The sequence below is a fragment of the Gobius niger genome, assembly GCF_951799975.1.
Source record: "Gobius niger genome assembly, chromosome: 1".
Classification (NCBI taxonomy): domain Eukaryota; kingdom Metazoa; phylum Chordata; class Actinopteri; order Gobiiformes; family Gobiidae; genus Gobius; species Gobius niger.
Window position 1 is genome coordinate 69,781,843 of NC_136852.1, and position 22,449 is coordinate 69,804,291.

At 41.3% G+C, this 22,449-nt stretch overlaps 1 protein-coding gene across 4 annotated transcripts; it reads left to right on the forward strand.

The window, feature by feature from the left end:
• Positions 1-4,242: 4,242 nt before the first annotated feature.
• On the forward strand, positions 4,243-18,469 carry smad4b (SMAD family member 4b). 4 transcript variants are annotated; one of them, XM_079552587.1, is made up of 10 exons: positions 4,243-4,449; positions 6,266-6,630; positions 8,370-8,553; positions 9,692-9,955; positions 11,739-11,861; positions 12,084-12,134; positions 13,268-13,451; positions 13,518-13,686; positions 16,213-16,351; positions 18,236-18,469. In XM_079552587.1, the coding sequence occupies exons 2-10, from the start codon at positions 6,391-6,393 to the stop codon at positions 18,445-18,447; spliced, it is 1,566 nt and encodes a 521-aa protein (XP_079408713.1). In that variant the 5' UTR covers positions 4,243-4,449; positions 6,266-6,390; the 3' UTR covers positions 18,448-18,469. The 4 variants fall into 4 exon arrangements, with proteins under 4 accessions (XP_079408713.1, XP_079408715.1, XP_079408714.1 ...); XM_079552589.1 differs by having other exon boundaries at positions 11,754-11,861; XM_079552588.1 differs by having other exon boundaries at positions 4,244-4,449; positions 8,370-8,544.
• The last annotated feature ends 3,980 nt before the right edge of the window (positions 18,470-22,449 follow it).

Here is a 22,449-nt window from a genome sequence, read left to right on the forward strand (position 1 = left end):
GAGATGGGTCTTTTTTTTTGGGGGGGGGGGGGGTGTTATGAGTTTTTTTTTACCTCGATTGATAAAGGCACGGTAGCTTAAACCTCGACAAAGTTTGACATTACCCAAATCTAAAAGCTTAAAAAATTGCATCACATTAGCGACGAAAATGAGGATTAAAACACAACAAAAAGTGACAAAAACGTGATAAAAACTCCAAACACAAATCGACAAAAAAATGACAAAAAAGAGACGAAAACACAACACAAAAAGTGACATAAAAACATGATGAAAACGCAACAAAATGCAACATTAGAGCAGGGGCGGATCTAGAAAAAAAATCACGGGGTGGCAAGGAGGGTCAGGGATGATATTACAATGTTGAATGTTTATAGCAAATTATATACAAATAGCAGCATTGTCCATAATAAAAGTAGGGGGTTTCTAACTCAGGTAATATAAACTTTTGTAAAAAATAAATAAATAAATAAAGAAAGAAAGAAATCATCGTCTTGGGAGCCACAGGGGTTGGCACCTGGCTATTTATTTAGCTATAAAGCACTAACTGAGAGCGAGCCTCTGTAAGCACCCATAAGCAACAAAAAAGTGACGAAAACTTGGGGGAAACACGACAAAAAAGCAACAAAAAAGCATTGAAAAAGCAACAAAAATGTACAAAAACATAACAAAAAAGTGCCTTTTTTTTTTTTGATTGTAAGGTTTTACTTTTGTAAGTCTTAGCTTTCAAATGAGGCATTACGCTGTTGCTCTCCAGTCGAGAGGCGGAGTAAATGTGCTCAGTTAAAGGAGTTATACCTGACTGTACAAAGAAACAGGGTCACTCAAATTTCAAATTGCTATTTTCTGGTCCAAACTCATCTCAAACTTTCCTAATGCATTTACAACATCAAAATTTAGAGTTTAAAGTTTAAACCAGGTTTCACAACTTTCAGGGAGGAAAACTGTCACTTTACTGTAAAATATGCCTAATAGCCTGACATTTTATGACTGTTTAAAAGGCTCTAAAACCAGTGTTTTTTTAATGAATGTCTGCTTTTACCATATACTAAAGGACAAAACTAATTTTATTCCAATAACAGAAAATTAAAAAATCAAGGATAGCTCTTAGGAGGTTAAACAATGATTGGCACTGTATTGTAAAAATTCAAGAACAATATCCACTGAACAATTTGACTTGATAGATTTACTGTCTCTCAGTAGATTCAGAACTTTTGTGAAATATAGAGTGAATGCAGAAAATGGTGACCTGATTGGCTGGTGTAAGTAGAAATCCTTCCCTTAGCCCACTGTCTCCTCATCTTCCTCCTTTGGAAGTGCTGGATGGGTATACCTGGGTCCTGCTCACAATGGCAATCAACTGGAACAATGGTAGAAGAGAGAATCATCAGCTGACATTGCACAATTACTATAGACACCTGTTGATGGTAAGACGTGATAATAGGAAAAGGATTTTGTTTCTTGGTCAAGACATGTCCACGTTCACACATTTACATTGACACCACTAGATAACATGAACGCTGAGATTTGGATTGATCCTACACTGAGCTGTGCCTTTGGTGAGGCTCAATGCCCACAGTGAGGACGGGTCAAACTTACTCCTGCTGCCTCTGTTGTTATTTACTGGAGGCCACTGCCCTCTGCTGGTCACTCATTAGTAGTGGCATCTTGTACATGACTGTTGTGTTGACTGGACTGATACAGCTTTATACTTACTCTCTCCCACACCTGAACCAAGCACATTTTCTCCAGTTCGGCTTTACCCAAATCTAAAAGCTTCTCGACTAAAGCTGAAAGCCTATAGGCCAGAGTAACGCCTCATTTGAAAGCTAAGACCTACAATACTGATAGTGACTTTTTTTGGTCACATTTTTTGTCGTGATTTCGTCTCTTTTTTTTTTGTCTTTTTGTTGCTTTCTTCATTGCATTTTTCCCTTGCTTTATTGACACTTTTTAAGCACGTTTTTTTTGCTTCTTTGTCACTTTTTTGTTGCGTTTCTGTCACTTGTTTGTCAATCTTTTTTTTTTGCTTAATCATCGCTTTTTAATCATGTTTTTGTCGCTCTTTTGTTGCGTTTTTATCACTTTTTGTTGTATTTTCATCCTCATTTTCATCGCTGTCAAGAAGCTTTTAGATTTGGGTGAAGCCAAACTGGAGAAAACATGCTCAGTTCAGGTGGGGGTTAAGAGGTTAAAAGCAGAGATGGGTTGTACTCCGTTACATTTGCTTTTGAAGAAATTGTACTTCTTCGAGTAGTTTTCTGTAGCCTACTATTACTTGAGTAAAAATGATAGTTACTTTTTCCATTGTGAGTAAATCTGTAACTCAAAAATGCCTCATGTTGATTGATAAAATAGATGTACATCGTCTTTTGCACCTTGTTTTTTAGGATTATTTGTTTTTTCTGTATTTTTATGCACATTTTCTTTGAAAATATCCCCATTTCCACATGATATTATGTTTTGTTTCACCCAATTTATGGCATCATTGATTTCCCCCCCCGCTAAAACAGTTACTCACAGTACTCAAGTAACATTTTCTCCAAGTACTTTTTTACCTGTACTTGAGTAAAATTATTTCAAAGCAACATTACTCTTACTTGAGTCAATATTTTGGCTACTCTACCCACCTCTGTATAAAAGTACTGATGGATACCTGTACATGGAGGAAAGCTTTGCTGCGCTATACTCCAACTTTTTGATATATTTTTTGTTATAGGTGCTTTATGTGAACAAAGTTTGTGTTAAATATCCATACCACAACCTGTTAATAGGCAATAAGCTTAAAGGAACAGGCCACAGTTTTTTCCATACTGAGATATGTTCTTACCTGAGCTCAGACGAGTTGATGTGTACCTGTCTGGTCTTTGTGCCCGTGGAAGAGCGTGGCCACTTCTAACTTCACCCCCGTTTGGAGCTATAGGAATACATTGGGAGAGGCCGAATGCGAACATCACCTTTGGTTGTTTTGCGTGACTGAGCGCACACACAAAGACCAGACAGGTACGCATCAACTCGTCTAAGCTCCGGTAAGAACATATCTCAGTATGGAAAACCAGTGGCCTTTTCCTTTAAAGGCACACTGTGTAACATTTTGGACTACTGTATACTGTTGCCATCAGTACAAAACCTGCTCCTAATGACCAGCTCAACACAGATAGTGGATTTGGATCAGAGTCTAAGCTATTTAAATCTCAAATCTGACTTTATTCAACATCAAATGAGGTGTGACCCTGTAAACTCCAATCGAGAATCTCGGGATTCTGGTAAAGCCAAACTGGAGAAAATGCGCTCGGTTCAGGTGGGGGTTAAGAGGTTAATATGTAAGCTTAATCGGCAACCTGACAATAGATGCGTAAAGGTGCGTAAATGGTGCGTAAAAGATGCCGTTTTGAACGCAGGCGCGCCGTACGTGCCACAGAAGGGCGCAGTGAGCGGGTGAGTGGGTGGGTGAGTGTGTGGGTCGGACCTACGTGAGTCATAATCCACAGTGTGAGCTCACGAACTTGACTCGGCACGGGACAAAACGACAACACCGTAGAGTTTAGTGAGACTGTATCGTGCGCGCGGGGCAGTGCGCCACAGCCATGGTCCCGACATCACGGAGCAACTTGAAACAGAGACAGCAGCTCCGCTAAAAAGCAGGTAAGGTGCTTCTTATTTACAAAGCGAAGAAGTAGTTTCACGAGTCACAGCGGTCTCTTGGTGAGCTTTATAGCACAGCCAGATTTGGATTTTTGTTTGTTTGTTTAACCAGTTAGGAACAGAGTGGGAGAATGTATCAAATAATCACGGATGCTAACACATAAGCTGGAGTGTAGAGTTTCCTCTCAGGAGTCATCAACATCAACATTAGCTGCTCATGTTTTGGAAACAGGTAGCTAAAGCTCACTTTTGATCACCTGTTCCCCGGTCCAGCTTTTCAAAATAAAATGGCACCAACTTATTTTTATTTTTTTTATTTTTTTGCTTTGGAGCAGTTTATTTCAGATTGTTTATAATATAATGATGATAATTGTTTTTATTTTATTTTATTTTTTATTAAAGTCAATTCACAACAATCGTCTGTAAATGCAATGTTATTCTGATTGAGACGTCACATTAGCTTTTTTTTTTTTTTTTTTACCACAATTGATGTGATTCATTCAGACGGTGTACGGTGTCCTTTATATAATAATTAATAAATAGTTTAAAACGTAGAAAATGTCTCCGCGAGGCCAACTTCCGGCTCGCACGTGCGCCTCTGTGGAGACTTGACTCGCGCAGAGCCAGTCTGAGCGGCGCCGCTAGTAGCTACGTGAGCTAACAACGGGCCAAAACTCCACACAAGATGAGACGACACATTATTTTATTTTCCTCATAGATGCATTCAGTCTTCCCCGCGTTGAAGTGGGAGCTCTGCAAAGCTCACAGTTCCAGAGATGAAGAAATCTGTCAATAATGTTGTAGTTCGTGAGTATGAATGCTGTATGTGCTTTGATGACAGCTGACTTTTCGGGCATATTCGCTGAGAATAGGGTTGTTATTGTTTATTATTGCACCGTCTTTGGTCATTTTAAAGGTGGATGCACGTTTTTATAGGCCTTTATCATCATCATCGCCTCCTCTTGCGCAAATACTCCTTGGATACGTTTTATCACACAGTACATGTTACTTCTATGTTGTGTTAAAGTAACAGTTAGTAGCACATGTTCTCCAGTTCAGCTTTACCCTAATCTTAAAGCTTCTTGACCTGAGAGCACACAGCCTATAGGCCAGGGTAATGCCTCATTTGAAAGCTAAGGCCCACAAATCTCATCTAAGCTTCTTCCTTGTTTTTGTTATCAAGTTTTTAGCCATTTTTGTTCATATTTCTGTGATCAAAAAGCGACAAAAATGTGACAAAAACTGGGCAGAAACTGGGCAAAAACTGGACAAAAAACGTGACTAAAACAGGACAAAAACAGGGTAAAAGCAGGGCAAAAAGTGGACAAAAAAACGTATAAGAATGTGACAAAAACACGGATAAAAATGCGTCAAAAAACGTGACACCAAAAATGAGGGAAGAGCTTAGTTTAGTTTACTTTAGTTTATTATCACACACATACATACAGTATAACTTTTCCTCTGTACCATCCAGCTGCTACAACAACAACAACAACAACATAGACAAGACAATATTACTAGGAGCAGGGAGAACAGGTTATTATCAGGGTGGCTGCCTGGTGTCCCTCACGATCTTCTCGGCCCTGCGTCGGCATCTGAGTGTAAATGTCGTCCAGTTTAGGAAGACTGATCTTCAGAATCCTCTCTGCCGAGCGGACTTCCCCCCCCCCTCTCTCAGTGGTGCAGCTGTAAAAGTAATGAGGCGTTACTCCGGTTGTTTTCAGGTTCTAGGTTCTACACTTTCACATGTCGTATCTAAAAAGAAAAAAATTATGAAGAAAATGGATGGATGGATGGATGAAAAAAGCTTCTTCCTTGTTTTTGTTGTTTGTTGTTTTTGTTGCGTTTTCATCACATATTTTGTGTGACCAAAAAGCAACAAAAATGTGACAAAAACTGGGCAAAAACTGGACAAAAATGTGACTAAAACAGGACTAAAACTGGGCCAAAACAGGGCAAAAACCTGACAAAAGGACCTGACAAAATCGTGACTAAAACGGGACAAAAGCTGGACAAAAACCTGACAAAAATGTGACAAAAAACGTGACAAAAAGGACAAAACATGACACCAAAAATGAGGAAAGAGCTTAGTTAACTTTAGTTTAGTTTAGTTTATTAGCACACACAAATACATATACATACATACATACATACATACATACATACATACATACATACATACATACATACATACATACATACATACATACATACATACATACATACATACATAACATGCAGTGAAATTGTCTTTTGTACCGTCCAGCTGCCATAACACCAACAAGGCAACATTACTTCAGGTTCTAGGTTCTACACTTTCACGAGTCGTATCTAAAAAGAACATTTATGAATGACTAAAATGTCATTAATGTGAATCACTGGGTCCGTGATCTCTCTGTACAAGACCAAACATTTCCTCAAAAACCTCAAAAATTACCTCCTATATAATAGTATAGGCCTTTAGAACGCTGTGATGTCACTTGAAACCCAGCAATAGGCTGTAAACTCTCCAGTCAAGAAGCTTTTAGATTTGGGTGAAGCTGAACTGAGGAAAAGATAATGTCATTTCTTTTTTTTGGAATATTTCTCAGATTACAACAACCCTGGTCTCTTTTATTTTCAGATATTATGATGGAGATGAATCTGTAAAGGCATGTCCCACTCCAGTCTGGATACTTCTTAAGTCAACGGGGGGTCATCTGGGACGTCTAGTGCTGATCAGCAGAGCAGTCCCCTAACACAGCCACGATGTCCATCCCCGGGACGCCCACCAGCAACGACGCCTGCCTCAGCATCGTGCACAGCCTGATGTGCCACCGACAGGGAGGGGAGAGCGAGACCTTTGCCAAAAGAGCCATCGAGAGCCTGGTGAAAAAGCTGAAGGAGAAAAAGGATGAGCTGGATTCTCTGATCACCGCCATTACCACCAACGGGGCCCATCCCAGCAAGTGCGTCACCATTCAGAGGACTCTGGACGGGAGGCTCCAGGTACGTTTTCATCCAGTTTAGGAGGAAAAAATGCGATATTTGATAAATGTCTTGAAGATTGTGGTCATTTCATTCAAACAAAGAGCATAATTAATTGTTTTGTTTTTTTCAGCAAATTGTCCCCACCTTAAAAATCCCAAATCTAAAACCTTCTTGACTGGAGCCCATAAGCCAGTGTAACGCCTGATTTGAAAGCTAAGACCATAAAAACAAAAAAGATTATTCCTCATGTTGTTGCCATGTTGACGTCACTTTTTTGTGGTAGGTGCCACAACCCAAAGCAGGACAGTACCATTTACACATTTCAAAACAGTATAACCTATTACCACCCGCCTTTAATGTGTGTATTTTCTTCAGTTCAACTTTACCCAAATCTAAAAGCTTTGGGTAAAGCTGGAGCTTACCATAAGCCAGTGTAACGCCTCATTTGAAACCTACAAAGCTGATCTAAATGGACCTTTTATCCTTGGGTTATAGCTATGTTGTCGTCATCACTTTTTTTCACTTTCCATTTCATCTCATTTTGAGTTTTTGTCACATTTTTGGTGCACTTTCATAGTTTTTTGTCACATTTTAGCCACTTTTTTGTTTGTTTTCATCCTTGTTTTGCTTCACAAAGGCCGCGTGTTGTGTTTTCAGAGGAGGCGCTGGAGTTTTCTTTCCCACTTTCCTCCGGTCTGCTCCTGTGCCTTTCTCTCACTCTGCTCTGAGTGGACCATTTAACTCCGCCCTTTTCCCTCGAGTCTCCATGGAGACGGTTGTCAATCACAGCAGAGGCATGAAGATGATAAAAGTAAAACACTTCAAACTCCATGGCTTATTAAGAGGTTTTACTTTTGAGAGCAGACAAGGAATATCTAATACAGAAATAACCATTTTATTACGTTATCTTAAAGAGACTCTACAGAGTTTAAAAATGTTAAAACTAAGTATTTTACTCCCCCTACATTTTCCAGGCATGTCCTAATGTGTAGAAAGACCTCAGACCTGTTCACCACAACTGCCTCTAAAATCCTGCACTGTCACTAAAAACGGTGTAACTTCGGGTCCGAATTGCCGTCATGCGCGAGCTTAATATAGAAGGTGCAGTTACACGTAAGACCTGATGTGGCAGTAGTGAGTATAAAAATGGCTAACTTGCGTCTAGCCCCTTTTAAGAGGTTTTACTTTTGAGACGGAACAGAAATAACATTTTTATTATGTTTTCTTAATGGGCCTAATTGTAGCTACATTATGAAATATTAATGAGCAGGACTCTGAGCAGTTTTTTGAAAGATCAGGAGACTTTTTAAAGTTCATTTCAAATAGAATCGATTAAAATCGAGTAAAAAAAATCAAGATTTAATTTTTTGGCCATATCGCCCAGCCCTAATCCCCATCTTAAAAATCCCAAATCTAAAACCTTCTTCACTGGAAAGCTTACAGCCGAGAGGCCAGTGTAACGCCTGATTTGAAAGCTAAGAATATTTCTCTTCCTTGAGTCATCACTTTTCCGCTGTATTTCTTGTTGTCATGTTTGTTTACGTCTCGTTTTTGTCACTATTTAGATTTAAAGCCAAACTGGAGATGATGTACTTGGTTCAGGTGGGGGTTAAGTGGTTAAAATGGATCTCAGGCCTAAACAAGGCTATAATGGGAGTAATATTTCATAATTCATCAGCTCATAGTTCGATCATTTGCTGATATATTGTGCAGCCCTGGTGTTTATATCATGAAGTTTTTTTGTTGATTTGTTTCAGGTGGCCGGGCGGAAAGGTTTCCCTCACGTCATCTACGCGCGGCTGTGGCGGTGGCCGGACCTGCATAAGAATGAGCTGAAACACGTCAAATACTGTCAGTTCGCCTTCGACCTGAAGTGTGACAATGTGTGCGTCAACCCGTACCACTACGAGAGGGTGGTGTCTCCGGGGATAGGTGAGTTCGGTAATGACAAAATACTATTGTTTTCATAAAGATTTACCATTTACACTGTTGTTTAGACCTAACATGCAGGTTCTGCCGTTTACCTGGCTCCGTTGTTCTTTTACTAAAACGATGACATCACAGCTCCAGAGTGTCTGTGATCCATAATCTACTGACCTTATAATGAGTTTTCCTCATGGATCTATGATGGTTTGACTCCGCTCCTCTTTGCTCCACTGCAGTCCACAAGCCACAGGTGACAAGTAGAAAAACACGAGTCAGTCTGTGTTTTCGGACTGACAGTAAAAGTCACTGACAGGTTTTTCATCTGAAGAATAAACTCTCCTCCTCGTCTCTTCTGTAGATCATAAATCCTTGAATCAGTTTCATTTTCACTGTTTCCACATAAGGTCACTGCACATGCGCCTCTACATCTTGTTCTATTATCTGTGTTAACGTCACAGCGCCTCACACAGGCCTGGAGGATGAATTGCGCCGTTTTCATAGACCTGAGTCGACCCATGTGGACGCACACATTTACTGAGCTGCTTCAGGCTTACAAAGAAAGTTTCTTAAAAGATAAGGCTATATCCACACAAAGACAAAACGCACAAAGTTTACTGCGGTCTCCGTGTCTGTCACAGGCCAGACCCGCCTCTGTGCCTCTGCAGGAGGTTGAAAGGCCGTGTCTGGATTCAACAGATCTGAATCGTGGCGCGGGGTCCAGCATCCAGCATTCGGTTTGCGTTAGGCTTCATTTTCATTTCGTTTTTATCAGTTGACAAAAATATCTGGAGATTAGAGTCATGTTTTGATTTAGTTTTCGTCTCATTTTTGTCTGCAAACCTTTTACTTTGACAAAAACTATGATGAAACATTTTAGTCGACCAAATTAGCACCGACTCACTCAAAAAATAACCAGTCGTCATAATTAAACTATTACCCACATGTTTTTGCGTTTTTCCAAATCTCATAATATGAATAAATATGTCCCGGCCCTAATCAGGTTCGACGAGAGTAGATTTTCTGTTCTCTTCTGTTTCAGAATAGTATTGCAGTATGATATAGAGTGTTATTGACCCCTGCCCTTCGTCCATTACAGCTCCCTTCGGTATTTCATAGAAAGTAAACTGACCGCTCTTATTGCGTTCCCTCCTAGACCTTTCCTCGCTGACTATCGGACACGGCGTGGGCTCTGGTCCCAGCTCCATGCGCATTGTGAAAGACGAGTATGATTTCGACGGGCCGCCGGGTCTCTCGTCCATCGACAGCGGCCACAGTATGCAGACCATCCAGCACCCGCCCTCCGCCTCCTGCCCGCCCCCGGCCGAGCCCTTCTCCAGCCCCAACCGGCTCCCATCCGCCGAGGCCTCCACGTCTGCGGCCGCTCCAGCGTTCCCTGCCATGGCTGCCGTATCAGCAGGTAAAAAAAACAAAAACGCTCATTCATCTCATTCTACAATCATGAAAAGTCCGTTTTTATTCATTATTCAGGATCATAGGATGGATGAAGGTGTCAAACAATGTAGCAATTTATTTTATGTGGTTTATTTGTCAATGTAAAACTCTTCACTCCCTCCTGCTGCCAGTAGAGGGCGTCAGAGTTCTACGCCAAACAAGACCCGTTGTTGCACAAGAATCAGTTTTTTCCTTGGGCATTAGTCAGCCTGTCACGATAACAAATTTGATGTTCGATATATTGAGGCAGGAAAGTAACGCGATAAACGATATTGTTGACTCTAACGATACTAGATGCTGTCAACAATCAGGCATAAAAATGACAGTAAACCGTAGTTCTAAAAGTGCATGATCATATCCTGAAATACCTCACAAGCTGCAATCAACATGAAATATAATGAATCTCAAGTTTTACAAAGAAAGAATAGGAGGGGAAATGCTGATAAATGAACAGACGATAAATATCGAGCCCAAAATTATATAGTTTATCTGTGATTTACTGAACGATTAGTCGATATAGTAATTATCGTGACCCCTAGCCATAAGAAAGCATTAACTAAAATGAAGCATTTTCCCCTAAATGTTCCATCCATGTCCTAAAGTGTAGAATGAGCTTAGACCTGTTCACCATAACGGCCTCTAAAATCCTGCACTGTCACTCAGAAAGGTGTTACTTCACGTCAGAAGCGATCAGAAGTGCCGTCATGCACGAGCTTAAAGGGATATTTCAGAATTTTTGACATAGGGCCTCATTTCCTAGTTATCCAGAGTGTTGCTGATTTCTGGAGATATTTTTTTTTTGGAATTCATGCAGTTCTTATATTTGAAGAGTTTCGTGGTGCTAGGCTAGTGCAAGGCTAGCGCATGTCTATGGTATCAGCTAGCCTGCATTAAAAACAGTCTGACCCGCTCCACAGAGCACCTGAGGCAAATCACTTATAACACCAGACTAACCATATAAATGTCTGTGTCCATAGAGTAATTTTTGGAATATAACTGACCTTGTATCACATGAATTACCGCATTTTGAGGGACTATTTTCTCACAGATCACTCCGCCGCGTAGCTTATACAACCACGAAGCTGATGCTGCTCAAATAAGTTATTTTAGATGCAAAATGGTACATACAACATTATTCTATGGACACAGACATTTATATGGTTAGTCTGGTATTATAAGTGATTTGCCTCAGGTGCACTGTGGAGCGGGTCAGACTGGTTTTAATGCAGGCTAGCTGATACCATAGAAATGCGCTAGCCTTGCACTAGCCTAGCGCCACGAAACTCTTCAAATATAAGAACTGCATGAATTACAAAAAAAATATCTCCAGAAATCAGCAACACTCTGGATAACTAGGAAATGAGGACCTATGTCAAAAATCCTGAAATATACCTTTGATATAGAACCTGCAGTTACGCATAAGACCTGAGGTGGCAGTAGTGAGTATAAAAATGACCAACTTGAATTGCTATTAAACAGAACTAAATTGGATAAAAACTGGCATTAAATGTTTGTTTGTTCTTTTTTTGTAGAGTTTTTGAGCATCTGTACTGAGACACAATAAGAAAGAAAGTTTGAACGATCATGGTACCGTACAGATGGGGAATTTAGTTTTGTTTGTTTTTTAAGCCAGTTATTATTATGTATATAATTGGATTGATACTTTCTTCTTTGAATACTACAAGTATTTTCAACAGCAAATACTTCGTAATGCAGCACAACGTTTACGTTTCTTTTTGTCTGACCAGTTGTTGTGCCGATAGGTGCTGGTTCTTCATGGCCAAGAAACTCCAGTTTCACTCCGACTATGCCACATCACACAAATGGGCACCTGCAGCACCATCCTCCAATGCCACATCCGGGACATTACTGTGAGACACTGCTGTACAAAAGAATGTTTATGTTTATTTTACTACGCTCTACTTCTTGTTGCCTTCTATTAAACGTGGAAATATTGTTCTGTGCTAAATATCCTAATAGTTCGCATCTGTTTGAAGTACAGAGTAAAACATAATCATGAACACTTTCCAACTCATTCTGCAGTATTTTTTCATGTGAATAAACGTTCTTAACACACTTTGATGTATTCACAGGGCCGGTGCACAACGAGCTCGCCTTTCAGCCTCCCATCTCCAGTCATCCAGGTACCGGCATGTTCAACCTCAAACACACGTCACGTCTGAAGAGCTGAAGCTGGGCACACACTGTGCTGGAAAAGGAATAAACTTTGAATCTCACACGTGGAGAACTAGCTTATCTATGCGCAGCTACTGCTAAAGTTGAAGGGATATTTCAGGATTTTTGACATAGGGCCTCATTTCCTAGTTATCCAGAGTGTTGCTGATTTCTGGAGATATTTTTTTTTGCAGTTCTCATGTTTGAAGAGTTTCGTGGCGCTAGGCTTGTGCTAGGCTAGTGCATTTCTATGGTATCAGCTAGCCTGCATTAGAAACAGTCTGACCCGCTCCACAGTGCACTTGAGGCAAATCACTTATAACACCAGACTAACCATAACACCGTCTGTGTCGATAGAATAGGTTTTGGAATATAACTGACCTTGCATCACATGAATGATCGCATTTTGAGGGACTATTTTCTAGCAGATCACTCCACCGCTGCGTAGCTTATACAACCACGAAGCTGATGCTGCTCAAATATAAGTTCTTTTAAATGCGAAATGGTTAAAATTATTCTATGGACACAGACATTTATATCGTTAGTCTGGTGTTATAAGTGATTTGCTTCAGGTGCACTGTGGAGCGTTTTTAATGCAGGCTAGCTGATACCATAGAAATGTGCTAGCCTTGCTCTAGCCTAGCACCACGAAACTCTTCTTAAGAACTGCTTGAATTACAAAAAAAATCTCCAGAAATCAGCAACACTCTGGATAACTAGGAAATGAGGCCCTATGTCAAAAATCCTGAAATATCCCTTTAAGGCCAGTTGAAGGGGTCACAAAGGGCATGATACACGGCCACCAGCTGGAGCTGTTACCCCAATAATGACCCTTGACAGAGAATCGCAATACAAGCTCCTCAATTTTTTTCACTAATGCGTTGGTGAGCGAGACCGGCCATGTCCCTGTGGTTCTGGTACTGCCTTAGAATATTTTATCCCCAGAAAGAGAAAAGATGAGAGATTTAGTTTGTACCACCATCGAATAAAAGTAGCTGGTTCCCCCATCGGCAAACGTGCCCAGATGTTTCCCCCCTCTGTTGCACAGTGTATGTCCAACTTTAGTCTCCCTTGTAACTTGGCCTCATTTCCTCCTCTTCAGCTCCTGACTACTGGTGCTCTATTGCCTATTTTGAGATGGATGTGCAGGTCGGAGAGACGTTCAAAGTGCCCGCCTCCTGCCATGTGGTGACGGTGGACGGCTACGTGGACCCGTCAGGTGGAGACCGCTTCTGTCTGGGCCAGCTCAGTAATGTCCACCGCACCGAGGCCATAGAGAGAGCCAGGTCAGTGAGAAAAACATCAGCAAAGTCTACTGTAGCGGTTTGGAAACGTTGATCTTTCTCTTCCAGGCTCCACATCGGTAAAGGCGTGCAGCTGGAGTGTAAGGGCGAGGGGGACGTGTGGGTGCGCTGCCTCAGCGACCACGCCGTGTTCGTGCAGAGCTACTACCTGGACAGAGAGGCCGGCCGCGCCCCTGGAGACGCCGTGCATAAGATCTACCCCAGCGCTTACATTAAGGTCCGTCTGCTGCGGCCACTCATTCCCACTGTTTTTACAGCGACGTCACTGTGCTGTGAGAAAGTGAATACCAGGGCTAGGGCTGCTCGATTATTGAAAAAAATAGTAATCACAATTATTTTTTGTCATTTTTGAAATCACGATTATTCAAACGATTAGTTGTTGCCTTTAAAAAAAAAAAGTCTTTATTTTATTTATATATTTATTAATAAAAAAAACTATGTTGAATATTTTCTGTTTTCTGAACAGTCATGAAAGTACAAATGATTTCAAGTTTGCCTCGATTAAGGAGCGGTCTCTGTTTCACACCTGCCCCCTGCTGGCCAGTCCTCACACCTGCGCAAGTAAACTGAGCAGCGCGGCCTGATGACATCATCACACAGCGCCGTTTGTTTTCATGTCGGGCAAAAGCATGAGCCATGGCACGTGAAATGCGAAGGGGAAATAATCCCAGCACCATGAAATAATGCAAGTCTGCTTTGCAAAAAAAATAGAAAATAGAAAAAAAAAATATATATATTTTTTTTAGATTTTGCTAATTTTGTAATCGTTTAGTGTTATAATCAAACTTGTAATCAAATTTCGATTAATTGCACAGCCTTAACCAGGGCTATTTCTACCTTCACAAAGTGCCCTCTTGCATAAATATTAGTCTTGACAAACTTTAATATTTAGTAGTGGACAGTTACAAAGTGAAAAGTGAAGTTAACAGTAAAACGTTGAAACTTGTGTTTTAGTTCTTTCTCCGTATTTTTGTACTAAAAGTAAATGTGTTGCATTTCCACATTGCATGTCTAGATGCGCCAACTTCGAAACGGCAAACTAACTTTGTCCCGCAGAAGTAGAGACAAGCTCCACTTCTCCCTCCCCTCACCTGCCCCCAACTCACCCCTCACCTGCCCCCGCACTATGTCCACACTAATACGTGCAGGGATGTGTGATGCAGCAGAAGCAGCAGCTGTTTGTGGTTCACACAATCAGTTTCATTATGACAGAAGTTTACAAAAGAAACATCTGACCTTCCTGCTCTGATGCAGCTGAAATCCTCATGAAATGTCCATGTCGTTTGTTTAATAATCCAAATATCTACAGCAGACCTGGGCAAAATACGGCCCACGGGCCACATCCGGCCCGCGAGATGATTCAGTCCGGCCCACGACTTAGGGCATAATTTCATCAGTGTCTAAAAAAAAGTAAGTCTCTAGCCCATTCCTGTGCGGAGTTATGATTTTTTTTTTAAAGAAATTACCTGAATGCTCACTGCAGCCACTAGGGGGCAGCTTAAATAAAAATAAAAGGAAAGAATTCCACAGGTGTCTAGCAGAGGCACTGACATAATAAAGATCAGGATATAAACAACACATTGTAGTCAAGTGGGAAATGGACAGTCTTCCCCTGCTCCTCAATAGTTTTTTCCCAATCAAAACACTTTTTTATTTTCGTGGTTTTCTTTATCGACCCCGGCGATACACTCCCGATATCCAAAATATATCGCCAGGGAAATGTACTTGGAGACCCCTGCTAGTGCATCACTTTATTTCCAACAAACACCGTTTGAAGGAAGCGCAGATGTGTTTTCAGTGCATGGCTACATTTTTACAGAAGATAAACGTCCTACTAATTAACGGTGGCTATCAGCTATTCTAAATATACAAAGTTGGGCAGAATAAGTTTGAGTTATTGTTAGTGCGGCTCCGACTCAAATCAGGCTCCTCATGTGGCCCCTTATGAAAATAAATTGCCCAATCCTGATCTACAGGGAGCTGTTGGGTCTTTAATCTTTTTTTATAAAGCACGCTTCAGGAAGTGTATGAGGTGTTTCTAGGGTTTCAGGAAATAAAAGCACTGACTGCACTGTTCTAACCGGAACATTAAAGAGACTAGATGCAAGTTGGTCATGTTATGTTCACTACTGCCACCTCAGGTCATACGTGTAACTGCAGCTTCTATGTTAAGCTCGTGCATGACGGCACTTCAGAGAAGTAACAGCTTTTTTAGACATTGCTGGAACATGTAGGGGGATGAAAATACTTAGTTTTAACCTTTCTAAACTCTGTGTAGTCTGTTTAATGTTCTCAATGTCATCCTGGACTATATTAAGATGTTAATCATAGACTTCTTGGAGAAGTCAGACGTTATTGCTCCTATGGGGAAAGTCCTTTTGACCCATCTTTCAAATGGTGCCTCAGGGAAACCAGTCAGCGCTTCAAATCAGATTTAGGAAGAGCCAGGAAATTGGAGTATTTAGCTGGAGTATTAGTCTAATGTGTATGTTTTGGCTTAAATTATACATATTTAACACAATTAAGTTTTTCAGGTAATGACGCCAAACATTGCGATTTAAGGGGATGATGATGCTGCAATCCATTTTTATTTATTTATTTAATTCAGAAGTGACATTAAAAAAGTACATAACCAAGCTTAAAAGTCAATACACTTTCTTATTTATTTATTCAACTCTTTCAGTGTTTACATTTGTTGCAGCTTTTACGCCGTGGCATTAACCCGCCTCGTCCTCCCCTGCAGGTGTTCGACCTGCGCCAGTGCCACAGACAGATGCAGCAGCAGGCGGCCACAGCCCAGGCCGCGGCCACAGCCCAGGCCGCCGCGGTGGCCGGAAACATCCCCGGGCCCGGCTCCGTGGGAGGGATCGCTCCCGCCATAAGTACGACGCTTCAGCATACAATCATGTCATGTGCCTTTTTAAGTCTTTTTTATGTATAAGGAGGAGTAGCTCAGGGAGAATTTGTATGAACTGTTTTGGTCAATATAGTGTGTTTGAGATTATTACCAAACCTTCAAAAAGTATAATAATACCACAATTTAAAAATGTGGGAAAAGTTTAATATTTAGCCGTGTTTTAGTTCTAAGTGCTTTGCTAATTTCCTATTGATTTTTTTGTTGCTTATTTGTCGTGTTATTGTTTTTTTTCCAGCACATTTTGGAAGTGTTTTTGTTGTGCTTGAATCGCTTTTTTTTATAGCAATGGCCAATAACTCAGTGCTCCGGAGCTTGTATCGCTCTACCTGAAGCAGATGCGTCGGAGCCTCTTTCAGTAACATCTGGTCACGTGACTGTCTCGAAAACTGCTTCATTCTGTGCGTTGTGTTTCGTGTCTTAAAGCGGGTCATCGGCTCAGAGCGTCTCACTGAGCTGCCTTTAGCGGCGAGGCGCTAAACAACGGAGGTTTCCTCGTCCATATAGTGATGTAAATCATTAGTGATAGATAAATAACTGTGCTGTATTTCACCCATTTACCGCATTCATTTGGAGAAAGTGGCTGTGGAACAATGGCCGCTGGCTGCTCTGCTTTTTGGCCACAACACTAGAGGCCGCCATTGCTGTAGTACCTCCATATCGCCACTGGCCCCCCATTGAAAAGCATTGGACTTTAGACACGTTAAAAACAACTTTAAAGCCTGGTCCCAGTTTTGGAACAATCTAGAGCTAGATATTCCTCCTGAGATGACGCTGGGTTAGTTACAATTAAGGTAAGTAAGAAGAATTTTTGAAATCTCATACTTATGAGGGTCGGACTGTTAGCATTGGAGCTGCGCGAGCTACACGTCACACAAGAGCCGAGTCTACACTGAAGATCCCGCACTCATGTCCTTTTTAGGAACATGCTTCGTCAAAGCTGGGGATGGGGAGTCTGTAAATCCGCCATGATTTCCCCCTCGAGCGTGGTCATTAGGGTAAAGGGAGTGAGGAGAAGTTGTCCATTTATATATACAGTCTATGGCTGTGGGCCAGAATACATTTTGTATTTTCTTGTTCTTTACAAAGTCCTGCTTTTGAACAGATACTAAAGCAGGCGTGGAGCTGATTAGGCGGAGCGCCATCTACAGCAAATAGTGGCAAAATTATCTCTGACTGAGTGAAATATAAAGATTGCACATTGATGTCCTGCCTTTGAGCAGCAGAGCCACAGGTGACTGAGGCCCCGCCCACTGGAGCTCCGCCCACAGACCCACGTTACAAAGAAAATGACTCTTATTTATCGGCCTATGATTGATTTGATCAAACATCAATATCAGGCTGCAAATAATAAAACTGCCACACGTCGGTTTGAAACCACATGATTGTATTGGTGCTTGAGTCGTGTTTATGAGAAGTCGCGATAATAAAGTTTGTCCACAAGAGGTCAGTGTTCAAACAGAATGAAACGGCTCAGAGACTTCGAAGCGTATGACACTTTTCTGCAGGAAAGTCTCAAAGTGTCACAAGGCTTCACTCGCCCAACACTACTTTTTCTAATCTTTTTCTGTCCTTTTTTTTGCTTGTTTTTGTTTTGCTTTTCCATCACTCTTTAGTCATGTGTTTTTGTTGTATTATTGTTGCTTTTTTGGCATGTTTTGTCGCTCTTTTGCCACTTTTTTGCTTTTAGATTTGGGTAATGCCACACATTTTCCTAACTGTGACCATTGAAATTTCAGTTTTGTTGCATCGAATCCCTAACAAAACACATATTGATTTTCCATTTGTGGATTCCATTCCTAAACTGTTCCACTTCCAAATAAGTAACGTTAATCTGACCGTGTTGCTTCAGGCCTGTCCGCGGCGGCCGGGATCGGCGTGGACGACCTCCGCCGGCTCTGCATTCTCAGGATGAGTTTCGTCAAAGGCTGGGGGCCGGACTACCCTCGGCAGAGCATTAAAGAGACTCCCTGCTGGATAGAGATCCACCTCCACAGGGCCCTGCAGCTGCTGGACGAGGTTCTGCACACCATGCCCATAGCCGACCCCCAGCCCTTGGACTGACCGTCACACCTACACTCTGAGGCAGGGGGGAAATGCTTCGTGGAACAACTGGAATCTTTTATACTTGATCTGTCATTGCTACATTAGAAACGAGGCCCGGGAGCTGAGTGCGCAGCTCTGGGACCAGTGGACTGTCGCTGAAACGGCCCAAACTGCCTTGAGTAGAACTTTTTACAAAGGTTGTCATGATACAGATACAGATACAGTACTTGTGTTGGATTTTTGCGGCGATACCACAGATTTTGAGGGTGTCGCTTTAATGCTAAGAGTGTAAACGGGACTTTGGGAATAATAAACATGCGGTGCAACGGGACTGTGAGTTTTATCTGATCTTCTTTAACAGATCTTCTTTAAGCAGAGAAGCCAGGCGAGGACAAGCTTGAGACTTCAGTGCCGCCAGGTGTCAATGGTACGTCACGAAGCACTTCTCTTGATTTGTAGGATTGACCAAAAAGCCTGGTAGACTGTCATTGTTATTTGAATAAACAGACGTACTTGATCTGGTAACAAGCCTGTTGAAAAGTGCTCCCTTTTTTTTTATATCACCACAAACCAGCATGACCCGTTTAAGTTGGAGATAGTTGAGCATAGTACAGTATATGCTGCTCCAACTTGTTTCTAGTTCTCACAATACCTCCCGCACATTCTAATTTTTCATGTGAAACTATTATGCATGTTTCTGGCACAAACAGGGAGCACCACCATTTCTAATAGAAGCCTGCAGTAGCAAAAATACATTTATTCTACGATGATGGGGGGAAATCATCCATCTCTGATCCGCTTTTATGCATAAATGATGATGAGGTGTCAGGAAAACACATTTGATTACGCTTCACGCATTTGTCGAGCAGATGGGCACAGGCTTTGACATTTGTGATTAGAGAGAGAAAGACAGTTTAGCCCCTTTTACTTTCTAGTAGCTTTTGGATTTTGTGGCTTTCTGAGGCAACTCTAGGGCATAAATGGTTTATAGACTATATCGATCGAACGTATTTAGAGTAACTGTATTCTGGTGAAGTTACACTTTAATTTGAGAGTATTTAGAATACAATCACTTTCCAAATATCAGGGGAAAACAGCCCTGTACTTAATCATTACATATTGCACAACATTATTAAGAAATAACTTAGGCCACAGTTCATACAAACACATGTGTCACAGTTCTAATTAATGGTAAGTGAGTTTATTACAGGCGTTCCAACAATCGTCGTCTTCATTTTTGTAATTATGTGCTATATTTACACATAAATATATAAATAAATATTTTCTGAGATATAGGTTCTTACCGGAGCTTAGACGAGTTGATCCGTACCTGTCTGGTTTTTGTGAGTGCCCTCAGTCATGCAAAAAGACCAAAGATGTCGTCCCTCCCAGTATATTCCTATAGCTCCAAACGGGGGTGAAGTTGGAAGCTCTTCCACGGGCACAAAGACTAGACAGGTACACATCAATTCGTCTGAGCTCAGGTAAGAACATATCTCAGTATGGAAAAACGGTGAACTATTCCTTTAAGGCAAGTATTCGTAACTAAATACAAGTGTTCTTCCCAACACTGTTAACAACCAATGTTTCAATAAGGGCTGCAAGGTCATCGTTCTCCATGAATCCCCGTTTGTCCAGTTAACAAAGAGTTCCTCTAGAGTTTTCGGTGGAAACGATGTGCGTTCTCGTGTAAATTATGGTGTTTCCGAAAACTTCCTGCCGTTTTGTAGCGGAGTAGACAGCCCAACTTTCTTCAAACATTTCTACTTGTTTTGTGACTACTATACATGTCCTTATTTACAAGGTGTGGGGGAAGGGGAGGAGACATTTCTGTTGTTTGACCTGAGAGTTTCCTGCCTATAGGCCAGTATAACAGCTCATTTGAAAGCTAAGACCTACGAAAGTGATCATAACTTTTTTGTTGCGTTTTTTAAGCATGTTTTGATGTGTTTTTGTAGTATTTTTTTGTTGTGTTTTTGTTACAAAATACACACTTTTTTTTTTACGCTGTTTCATGGCTTTCTCATCTTTTTAATCACTTTTTTATCGTGTTTTTGTTGTGTTTAAGTCACTTTTTCATTTCATCACTTTTTTTGTTGCTTTTTCATCACTCTTTACTGTTGTCGCTCTCTAGCCACTTTTTGCTTTTCCATTTGGGTAATTCCAAACAAGAAAATGCACTCGGTTCAGGCGGGTTTTTAGAGGTTTAATGTGCTACACTGTATATTTACAGTATATATGGGGATTAGATAGCACCAGTCGGGGGTGATCCGTTCGCTGACTTGGACTGGGGAAATAGTTATCAAAGTTACTCTTCTACCACTGCTGAATCCCGAACCCTTCATTTACACCCACACCCGGCCGCTCACAGCTTGTTGACGTACAGTACGTTGGTGACTCGGGCAGCTTCCTGTGCGACTCCGGCTGGGGGTTGGCGCTCCAATTAGTAGAGCGGTTAAGCATAAAAATTGTGCACTTTGTGAAGAAAGCATAAAACTTCTCCCAGTGTTATTACATATTATATGCATTAATTTCAGATGTGGAGGTAAACTGGATTTGACCTCTGAGGGCAGCCATCTTGGATTATTCAAAATGGCCGCCGTAAAACTTATTTTCTCAATTTTTTCACTTCTAATTGACCTATAGTTTTGATCTTAGTGTCAAAACCTACATTTTGAGGGGCAATGAATCCAATGGAATCAAATTCAATAAGCTAGACCTGACCACAATGCTGTTTTACTCTTTAATAACAACTTTACTGATGTTCAACTAAGCATCATGGCACACTTTAATGCCATAAAATACAATTATAGGCAAGGCAAATTTATTTGTACAACACATTTGTTTGTTTGTTTGTTTGTTTGTTTACTTTATTGTCCCCATAGGGAAATGTGTCCTCTGCATTTAACCCATCCTTCGATGCCACTGGGGCAACCCGTAAGGAGCAGTGGGCGACAGCAGAGCCGCGCCCCGGGACCCGTCTCCATGATGTGGAGCCAGACTGATGGTCAGAATCATCTGGCTGGAGGATTCACCTATTGCACATGTTTTTAGTGGTAGGGGAAACCGGAGTACCTGGAGGAAACCTACGCAGACACGGGGAGAACATGCAAACTCCACACAGAAAGGCTCCGTCCTGGTGGGAATTGAACCCGGGACCTTCCAGCTGTGAAGTGGAGGCGCTAACCGTGCCGTCCCATTTCGTGCACAAGGCAACTCAATGTGCCTCACAGCAACACCATAAACACAATAAAAACACAATAAAACTAAATCAATACAACGCATAAAAATATATATAAAAATACTAATGTGTATTTTTTGAAATTATATATTAAAATGAGTTAAAACACAGTCAATTGCCAGAGGCAGCAGTAAATAAGTGTGTTTTCAGCCTGAACCTAAACACAGTCAGAGTTGAGGCCTCTCTCACATCACTGAGGCTGTTCTAGACCTTTGCTGCATGAACTTGAAACGCAGCCTCAGCGTGTTTAGTCCTGACTCTGGAACCACCAGGAGACCCCTCCATGAGGATCTCAGAGCCTGAGATGGTTCATACGGCTGTAACATGTCAGAGATGGAGCTAAACCATGAAAAGACTTGTAACAAGCAGAGCTGTTTTAAAGTCTATTCTCTGAGTGACAGGAAGTCAGTGCAGAGACCGGAGCACTGGACTAATGTGGTCGTATTTCCTGTTTCTTGTCAGGACTCGAGCAGCAGCATTTTGGATAAACTGCAGTTGTCTAACAGCTCGTTTGGAAAGGCCTGTGAGCAGCTGTTACAATAGTCTGACCGACTGGAGACAAAAGCATGAATTAGTCTCTCCAAGTCTGGTTTAGACACTAGTTTCTTATTTTAGCAATATTTTTGAGGTGGTAATAGGCCACTGATGTAATGGACTTAATATGACTGTTCAAATTCAGGTCTGAGTCCATGATTACCCCGAGATTTCTAACTTGATTTTTAGGTTCTAGTGAAAGAGTTTCAAGATGACCAATGGCAACCTCTCTGTGTTTTTGTGGC

Bases quoted from the DNA above. Each gene is read 5' to 3' on its own strand.
- smad4b (XM_079552587.1), top strand. From the start codon at position 6,391: ATGTCCATCCCCGGGACGCCCACCAGCAACGACGCCTGCCTCAGCATC. The intron at 9,956-11,738 runs GTAAAAAAAACA...TTGTCTGACCAG, and splicing joins CATGGCTGCCGTATCAGCAG to TTGTTGTGCCGATAGGTGCT. The intron at 12,135-13,267 runs GTACCGGCATGT...CCTCCTCTTCAG, and splicing joins TCCCATCTCCAGTCATCCAG to CTCCTGACTACTGGTGCTCT.